This window comes from Tigriopus californicus, chromosome 12 (assembly GCF_007210705.1).
Source record: "Tigriopus californicus strain San Diego chromosome 12, Tcal_SD_v2.1, whole genome shotgun sequence".
Classification (NCBI taxonomy): Eukaryota; Metazoa; Arthropoda; class Copepoda; order Harpacticoida; family Harpacticidae; genus Tigriopus; species Tigriopus californicus.
The window spans coordinates 14,187,584-14,197,287 of NC_081451.1; the positions used below are offsets into that span (position 1 = coordinate 14,187,584).

Consider the following 9,704-nt stretch of genomic DNA (forward strand, 5'->3'; position numbering starts at 1 on the left):
GTTCGATGAGCATATCCAGTTGAAAGTGGGTAAAGCTTCTCAAATGTGTGGTTGGATATACTGCCCGTTTAAGCCCAGAGATGGTATCACACTGCTAACTTTGTACAAGTCGATTGTTCAGCCACATCTCGTACAGTGTTGCAGCAGCTAGAAAAGCCCGTGAAAAAGCAAACCAAAAAAAATAATGCCACTTTCAGGGCTTGGGATTCTTTTAATATTCTTATTCCATATCATTTTTGGGGGAACTTCAAATTTTAATGAGAAACTCCCTTGGACGGGAATGGCATAATCTAATATCTACACTTGTTAAAAGTTGGGCAAAGTTAGGCAAGTCTGATGAAAACCTGAAAAAATCTAAAATTGAATTTTAATTTTTAAAAAAGCAGCAGCCCTCATTTTGTCTTAAGGTCGGGAAAATTTTCTGTTATTTTGGTCCCTTTTCATCGGCAAACAAACTAAATTTCTATGAAGATTATTTGCCCTTGTGGTGGTTTGCATTGCGTTTGTGTGGTTTGTAGTAAAGGGATTTACTGTCCTTGCATATTGTTCTCTACGCATCAATGGTTTGAGGAAGGAAACCGATTGATTCGTCCAGTTCCCTTAGCCTTTTGTTAGTCTTCAGTAGGCCCTTTGTTTTGGCTCTGACCTCAAGATTGTGCTTAGTTATATTTCGAACATTATTTTGGCGAAAGCGGTAGGAGGGTTACCAATCGCCATTAGACAATAGAAGTTAGATCTACGTAGAGGACTATCCCTCTAGTTAGATCATTTGTACGTATGGCCCTATGTGCTCAACAGTTACTTTTAATGAAAGCTTAAGGGATAAATGTCAAACAAATCATTAATCATTGTCACCCAAGGTAGACCTAAATTTACTAGATTTAATTTTCCAAAATATCAATTCAAAAAATGGCAAAAGTCCTTGGTTTTAGGTTATTTCATGGTTAAAATTCGTGAGAAAGTTCTTTTGCCTAAAAATGACCGAAGAACGTTCTAGTTCAAACTTCATAAAGGTGATAAACACGTTCAAGTCTCTAAGTCCCGATGCGAATCAACTCGATTGCGAAAGTTTGCGTCTTTGAGCAAGAGTCAAATAGGACTTCCCATCTGAACGTGGATGCTCAAAAAGTCTCCATCATGAAGGAAAGGGAGAAAATGTCCTTGGCCTTCATCAAAAAGAGCTACGATTCTGTTCGGTCTCGAATTGGGGCTTTGATTGCAAAAACTGGAGGCCACATTGGATGAAAAAGTTAGATCTCAATATGCCTGACAAGCCTTGTTTAAAACATATTCTTAGGATTAACTCCATGCCGCAGCCACCACCCATTTTTATTTTTAAAGGCCACTCGAATCTTCTAAATGTTGGTTCCCCACCCTGAATTTTCCAATGGGTGGCTTAGTAACTCCGCCCTTTGGAATATTGTTTGACTTTCCTATAATGATTCTTTGGTTTGGAAACAAATCTTGAAATCCAGACTTAACGGGTTATTGAGTTATTTCACCCCTTCAAAAGTGGCTAATTTCTCTCTTGGTTTAGATTTCGTCTTGGGTTTCACCTTCTTAAGAGGATAAAGATTGAACAGGTTCAAGCACTCATGAAAGAAAGCGTGTCATTTGCATTTTGGTCTCTTTATTGTCTTGGAATTGGAGTTCAAATATAACGGGAGTAATTTGATTCTCGAATTTGTGAAAACAGTGAATTCTGTTACTCAAGAGTGTTTTCATTCAAGTGCTATTTCAGTTCAACCACACTTGCTATCTATGAATATGCTATTTGCAACCTGAGGTGGAATCCCATTAAATTGTTCTTAGCTAAATGCCAAAAGTGTTTGGTTTCCCTCTTAACTGATTTGCTCCCCAAAGTAAATTGAATTTTAAAGTTGCACAAGTGACCTCAAATTCCAAAACTTGCCAATTGCACTTTAAAAGCCAAAGAGCTCAGAACACTTGCAATCACGTCGACTCTTTAATCATCCACAGTGATTGATCAACAATTGGAGATTTCTCATTATATTTATTGTAGCAAGTTCTTGTATTTGGAGCATTTTGAATACAAATAAACAAAGGTGCTGACACTTTGACCCTTGTACTCGTAAACATCCGAATTTTCTGCCTGGGCCCAAGATATGTTTTTGTAACAGCAACCAGCATTTGTAAACCTTAAAGGCACAACGCGTTTCAAAACACACAACCACAGCTCCGAAACAACGACACAGATATCTACAACTTCAAGAGGCAAGGTATTTCTATTTTCTTTTTAACTGAATAACGTCATTTTGATTTCAAATTCGATTAGCTAACACTGTAATGCACGGATATTCGTGCTTCTTTCTTCATTTCATCCAAAGCATCTCCTAGTAAGGATACAAGCATTGAATCAGCCAATCCATCCGAGGCGAGGTCTTAATAAGTTATTGGCAGAGTCTTCAAATCCAGATCCAACAGATCAATGAGTTATTGAACCAATTCAGACTTGATTAGGTAGCCTCTGGGTTGGGATTTACTTGGGTTTCACTTTCCTAAGCATGGTGGTACACACAACAGTGGTTTACTTTTTGTGCAAATGCCAAGATTTTTGGAACTGATTTTCGTTCCTTGTCTTAAATACCAGTTCGGGAAATACTTAACAGTAATATATAAATCCAATTAAAACCTATAAAAATTAATTTTAAACATAGTCGCTACAAGTTGGGAGTAACCCTAGGTGTATTTCTTATTCAAACTTCATCAAAACCCATCGAGCAAACGTTAAGATATAAACATATGTCAAATATAGATTGATCAAATATTTGATTTGAGATCAAATTTGGCAACAAATTGCTCCGGTTTTATTTTAAAGCAATTGCAAAAAAATATGATATGCTTTTTCTTTGCCCAAAAAATAAATGACAACTTTTAACTTATTTTGGAGAAGGTAGGAAACCTAAAAATAGTTTCCAGCATCACTCAAAATTAACATAAAATCTATATTTCACATATGTGATGCTTAAAACGTTTCTATAACATCGGAATTGACTATTGCAAAATATAACAAATCTGAAAGTTGAAGCGTCTCATGTATCGTTGAAATATTTTTGAAACATGATAGGATAAAACAGTTTTGGTAGTTAAGTAATTCAATATTCATGTTAACATCCTTTGTAACGTTTAAGTGACTTTTTGACTACTTCTAGCTTTCAAAGAAATCTGTAAGAAAATGAGAAAATCCAATTTTTGTCGTGTCATTGAAAAAGATAATGTCTTGGAAATGACTTGAAATACAGTTTAACCATTTCTTGAACTTTTAAGGAATAAAACAAAACTTTCAAGTTGCAATGACTAGGGCTGCCCAACGGATTAAATACATTGTTTCATTTTTTCTAATCGTTTTGCACTATTGCGTCATTTTGAGTTTATTGCATTTTTTGCATTTTTTGACATATTCGGGAAAAAAACCGATTTCCATCAAATTTATCTTTTTTGTCGAAAAAAATCATAAAGTTATAGAAATCCTAAAAAATAGGCTAAAAAATCATCTTCGACCAATTCAAGACAATTGCTGGTTTTGCTTCAAATGGTTTTTTGCTACAATGCATGATTGTCTTGCTTTTTGAACATATATGTTTCAGTACTTGACCAAACACGGTGGTACCCACCACACTGATAAAGTTTTTGCACAAATGCCAAGACTTCTAGTAACAATTTTCGATTTTATTGGAACAAAAGGTACAACTTTTGAAAAATACCATCTCGGAAAATTCTTAAAATTAGAATAATTATCCACCTAAACCCTACAAGGAAATAATACTTTTGAAAAAGTCATCAATAGATGATGGGAGTAACCTTAATTGCGTTTCCAAGTACAATTTTATCCAAATCCCTTGAGCAAATGATAAGATATCACGCTTTCAAAGATTGCATTTGCATGAAATTTGACTAAAAATTGCTCCGGTTATATCTTAAAGCAATTGCTAAGAAATATATAACATGCTTTTTCTACGCTCAAAATAGCAATGAAAGTATTTCGACTTCTTGAAGAAGATAGAAAAACCTGGAAATAGTTTGCCGTATAACTTAAAACTTACTTCATGTCAATATTTTACAATTGTGATGCCATACTTGTCAATCACAATTGTTATCAATTTTAATCTTAAATTTTGACAGAACTCTTTAAACGTTGAATAAAAACATCGATAGTAAATAGCAATTAAGAATTGCAAAAAGTGACAAATTTGAAAAGTAACTGCCTCATGTATCGTTCAAATATTTTAGGAGCATTATAGGATAGTGTACCTTTGGCTATTAAGTAAAATGAAAGGCAATTTTACATCTTTTGTGATTTTTAAGGGAATATTTTTACTACTTTTAACTGTTAAAGAAATCTTAAAGAAAACGGTAAAATATTATTTCTTGTTGTGTCGTTGAGAAAGACAATGATAATATGCGTTGGGAATAACTTGAAACATAATTAGGCCATTTTTCGATCTTTTAAGGCGTAAAAGGCAACTTTGCAGTTGTAATAACCAAGCATCAGCTAAATAGAAGTTTAAGAAATTTTACTTCAATACTTGTTTATGAGTATGTTTGATGCTCATTGACTACGCCTTTGACCATGATACATTTTGATGTGCTTTAAGTGATTCAACACACTTATCTGAGCTACTTTTAAGCATGGTGTTTCACAAAAGTTGTTCCTTCTGTCTCTTTGACAAAAAAAAAATATTTTGATGTCTTCGTATTTGAGCAAACACTTAACCAGAAAATTGAACCAATGTGCAAAGTATCTAATGGAAAAAAAATCCCACACACCTTATGCCTGACTCAAGGACAAATGTTTTGCCATGACGCAAGCTGCTTTTGTTCAAAGTACATTCAGTATCGAGAGTTTATTAGTCACCTAGCACACTTAAACCCCTTTTGGCTTTGGCTGTGAGGTACTTATTGAATAAGAAAAAGGCTTCCTATAATCATTCAGCAGAGTAGAGTAAGTTTGTTCACCCTTTTTGTCATACCTGTAGCGACTGTGATCCTTATGCTCATCATTCCCAGCTCCAGCTATTGAGTCATCCACAGGTAATATTCGAGACAACCAGAATTTCCCTGAATTGGTGTTGAATCGCTTAGTGGTTGTGAAAGGTATTGAACTGTAGGTTGAGCTCAATCGAAGCCTTGATATATCCGTGTTGTTATTGCCACAGTAAGGGCGGCTTTACACTAGGATGGAAAACCGAGATTGAATCGGTTGAGTCCAGCAGAGAACTCCAGTCTTCCATTGTACTCAAGTCGAACAAAAAGACTCCAACAGCAAGAACTCGCCCCAGCACTACTCCAACTTCAATCCTCAAACCGGATTCAATCTCGGTTTTCCATCTTAGGGTGGCTTTTCACTAGGATGGAAAACCGAGGATAAATCCGAGATTCAAGCTCGGTTTTCTAACCTCGTGTAAAGCTGCCCCAAGAGTAACAAGTTGTCCGTCTTGCAGTGATGGGGATTTACCGAACCATATATTAAATGTGTTGCAATAGGATGTTCTAATGAGTTATTCATTTCGAAGGGTGCAATTAGTTGTCTTGGCATTTCTCCTTTTCTAAGATGCTATTGTTTCTCTCTTGACTATGTCATGGAGTCCGTGAGGACTGGAGAGGAAAGCTATATGAGACCTAGCTAGATGACGGTCCAGTGTTGGGTTACCTCCTCATCATATGCTTGATTATGGAGAGAGTATTGGCAAAGCACTTGCTCAGCGGGCATGCCCTCTGATTAAGAGGCAACACAATGCTCCAGAGAGGTTTGTTAAAGCGTTCCTCTTCAGGTCTGACGGACTTCCGTGACCATGTTAATGAACTAGTGGCCCCCGTGTATTTTCTCCTTTGCCATTACTCTATGTACATTTTGAGTCCTTGCGTTGTACTTGTAATAGCTGATAAGCATTGCATAATTACAGGAACAAGAAACCAAACTTCCAGTAGAGGAGCCATGATACGCGAAATATTGATCCTCGTTGTTTTGTTTGTCCAAAGCCAATGCAATTATTTTCGCCTGTTTGATTTTACGATGAGTAAGGTTTTTCCGTGAAAATTCCGCCAAAATAATAATATCATATCAAAAACTGCGTTTGTTTCAGTCGAAACGGCAAATAAGCAAAAAGATTGGGAATTGGACGGCTCTGGGATGGAGATCAAAGAATGGCCATCTTTCGACGATCCAACTCAAATTTGTGACGGGAGTAGTGATCAAGAAATTGATATTACTTTCACGGATACGACTGGATGCTTCAGGTTTCTAACACCTGGTTTCAATGTTAGCGGCTACCCAAATGGGGCAAACGGACCCTACACTTGCGAATATATGAATTCGGTGAGTGATTCACATTCTCCTACTTATCAGTTCAACAGATTTTTTAAATTTTTTTGACCTTTTTAAGAGTCTTGAAAGTTGCATTTTGCACAAAAGTAAAATATTTTGTTTATGCATATTCCGAAAATCTTGCAATATGTTAGGCCATGGATACCGTTAACAAGAACGTTAATGAACGCTTACGTGAATGAACATCCTTGCCCAGATGTCTAAACAATTTCAATTGAGAAGACTAGCCTCCATTAGCTCAATTTCTTGGTTGAGTTGCCTTTGGTAAAGCAAGGACAATCTTAAAAAGATATTTCAAAATAAATCAAGCTACATCCAACCTTATGTGGGATACCTTGTTGCGCTCGTACTTGATGAGAAATACAAATGCATAAAAAAGACAGAAGATACAAAATGTTTGTGATTAATTTTCTTTTCATCAGAGAGGTGGAAGGTCAGTTTAGCTTCCAAAGATCCCATTCGGGACGAATCAACTTTTGAAGCCCTCTTTCACCCATTGATCTTTTAAAATAATGATTGCCATTTTATACCACCGATAATTCAAAGAACTTGGTGTCTCCTCAAGCAACTCAAAACGCACCTTTTCGAGATTTTCAAAGCGGAAGTCAATTAATTTCAGATCTAAATTAAGCGAGGCCCCCAAATATGATCAAACTACATAGTCATCGCAAATATATTCAGTATCCCTAACCGAAACAATGCTTTGCAGTTTTTAGCTTTTACAATATGATTTAACATGCTTCAGCCCCTGTTTCAAGGTTATTGTTTTGGCCTCAAATTTCAAGGGCTTCTGTATTTTTCTCGGTTTTCACAGTTTGGTAGGGTTGATGTCTCTGGAATAGTCACAATTTTGGAAGAAGGATTCGAGTTCGAAGGCCAAACTAATGATGGTCGATGCCTCGATCGCCTTGTAATTCGTCCAGTTAACAAAGCCCCATTGACAGGACAAGACCCGGATCCCGATGATGTAGGCGTCGAAAATACCCAAGTTCAATTCTGCGGAACAATCTCGTCGGACAAAGCGCGAACGTTCAATAACCGTTTTCTTATAATCACCTTGAGGTCCACTCGAGGAGACAACGGCAATGGTGCGGAAATTACCTTGTGTTTTGATTGAAGAGAGAAGTGTGCCAAATTTGCTGTTATAGTTTAGTTTGTTTCAGGTTTGGAAATAAAATTTTGCCTTGAAAATATGAAAAGCCATCTCAAGATATTTTCTCTCGTACTAGAAAACATGTTTAGTTGGCAAAATACAACATTCAAGTAATCAAATCAAAGCTTCTTTGCGAAATTGAGGTAACTTGTTCATAAGACTTCAAAAATGTAAGGGCTTCCGGAATTCGCAAGCGTCGAGAAAGAATTACCGACAGCTAAATCTATCTAAACATTTCTGAAGACTCATCGAATAACGTTTATGTTTTGGTCTTTAGCTTTCTCTTCTTCGTATCACTAGTAGTTTAGTCTTATATCTTTTATTTTATACTCATGTCGTATTTAACTTTTTTTCGTCTTTGAAGATCTGTATTGGCCAACCTAGATCACGGTTGCAATGTATTACCTAGAAATAAAAACAACGGTTGGTCTCGGTGGTGAGTCGTAGACCCCCTTTTATTCATAGATAAACATGGCTTCAAATACAGAGAAGAGCATGCGCTTACGACGCCTGTTCCAAGTCTGTTCCAAGTCTGTTGGAGCATAGAGTCCCTCTTTGGGATCAGGGTGTGGTTCTCTCATGATGATGCTTCAGTTCGTATACAGATCTTTAACCCATTTCTACGTTATTTCATGTATTTTAGATTTAAGGAGTATTTAATTGTTCGATTGTTTGGTCTGTTCATTTCCCGTACTTGAACATGCGATTGATTTTTCTTGTTGAAGTCAATCAGTTTTGTGAAGACGAAACTTCGAGGAGTGAAGAAATTCTCGATCTCGCTCCCCAAGGAAAAGCTTGAACGCGGAAAGTCGTTGGTTAATCACCATGTAGAGAAGATAATGTTCGTGTTTGGAGCGAATCAAGAAAAAAAAGAGATCAGTTAGGACTAAAACTCAAAGGATACAGTCCACTAAGCTAGAGGGAGTAGAGTACCCACCATTAATGGTCCTTCGAGCCGGATTGCTAGTACCGAGAAACGGTTTTTCTGTTGTACAGTGTGTTAGGTAATCATGGCTGAAGCCCAAACGAGTGCTGCAGGGGACCTGCTTAATGGTCCTACTCTTGGTCGGCAAGTTCTTGTAGATCCAGAGCCAGATGGGCTTATGGAGACACAAGGTCTTCGCAATATCATTGCTTTGATTCAGTGGAATCAGAAGATACGATCTAAAAGCGACCATCACTGTTCCCATTGGGGGTTTGGAAAAGAACTTGATGTCGTTGACAAAGGTGTCAAGAGCGAGAGTTGGGATGGATCTACCTGATTTGGGAAAAATATTCCAATAACTACAAGATAAAGAGCAAAGATAAGGATCCACAGGAGATCCGTGGTCCGGAGACTATCTCGAAATACTATTACGAATCTACATGTCTTATTACCTTGTTCCAAAGATGCCTTCATGTATTTATATCTGTCCTCATGAAGCGTGAGCAAATAAGTAGTTTATTACGAATCTGCATGTCTTATTACCTTGAGGGGAGATTTCTGGCAAGATATGGCCGATGGTCTAGGCCAGATGCTGATACATATGTCTTCCTCAATGATGACCGTCTGTACAGTTCCGAAGCCAAACAGAGCACGGTTCACTCAAGGCAAAGCCCATACAGGTCCAATTGTCCCCAATGGCCATTGAATTAAAGCACTTAATTTGAAGTTTTCAAAGTTGAGTGGAAGCATTTTGCAAGGTGCTTCACAGACACGTCTGTTCCAGAGACCCTTAAATGTTCAATGAGTAGTGGCTTATGAAGTGAAAGGGCCTCGACGGCCTTCAAAAGATGCATTTTGTCTTTTGATACACATACCTTTTTGTAGTAATGTGTAAGACTGCGTTTGGCTCTTAGAGCTGAGCAATTTCCTTGAACAATCTCAAACGACCAGTTACTAAATCCCAATTTTTCTCTGGTGGTGGAACTTAGAGTCTGAGAAGATGAGCTCAATCATTGACACAAGAGAGTAGTACTTACCCACACAGAACTTTATTGGCCATTATTTCATGTCCAAGATAAATCTAATTTTGTTCTGAATGAGAAATATTGCTGAAAAAAACATATTTTGTGGTAGTATGTAAGTGCTGCCCTCTCGGGAATAAAAAGTTAACCAAAATGTTGTGATGTTTTGTCGTGCTTCACATCATTGCTCCGTTTGGTTTAGTTTAGTGAACGTCGCCTGACACCAAATTATGTTGGCTTCTTTTCCTGTTGTTTTTA

The 9,704-nt window shown here is 37.2% G+C and overlaps 1 protein-coding gene across 3 annotated transcripts; it reads left to right on the plus strand.

The window, feature by feature from the left end:
• The first annotated feature begins 1,897 nt into the window (after nt 1–1,897).
• LOC131891557 (uncharacterized) lies at nt 1,898–7,542 on the plus strand. 3 transcript variants are annotated; one of them, XM_059241163.1, is made up of 4 exons: nt 1,898–2,240; nt 5,925–6,038; nt 6,105–6,337; nt 7,161–7,542. In XM_059241163.1, the coding sequence occupies exons 2-4, from the start codon at nt 5,957–5,959 to the stop codon at nt 7,461–7,463; spliced, it is 618 nt and encodes a 205-aa protein (XP_059097146.1). In that variant the 5' UTR covers nt 1,898–2,240; nt 5,925–5,956; the 3' UTR covers nt 7,464–7,542. The 3 variants fall into 3 exon arrangements, with proteins under 3 accessions (XP_059097146.1, XP_059097147.1, XP_059097148.1); XM_059241164.1 differs by having other exon boundaries at nt 1,898–2,235; XM_059241165.1 differs by lacking the exon at nt 1,898–2,240 and adding an exon at nt 4,850–5,052.
• The last annotated feature ends 2,162 nt before the right edge of the window (nt 7,543–9,704 follow it).

Bases quoted from the DNA above. Each gene is read 5' to 3' on its own strand.
- LOC131891557 (XM_059241163.1), top strand. From the start codon at position 5,957: ATGATACGCGAAATATTGATCCTCGTTGTTTTGTTTGTCCAAAGCCAA. The intron at 6,039-6,104 runs GTAAGGTTTTTC...CGTTTGTTTCAG, and splicing joins CCTGTTTGATTTTACGATGA to TCGAAACGGCAAATAAGCAA. The intron at 6,338-7,160 runs GTGAGTGATTCA...CGGTTTTCACAG, and splicing joins CTTGCGAATATATGAATTCG to TTTGGTAGGGTTGATGTCTC.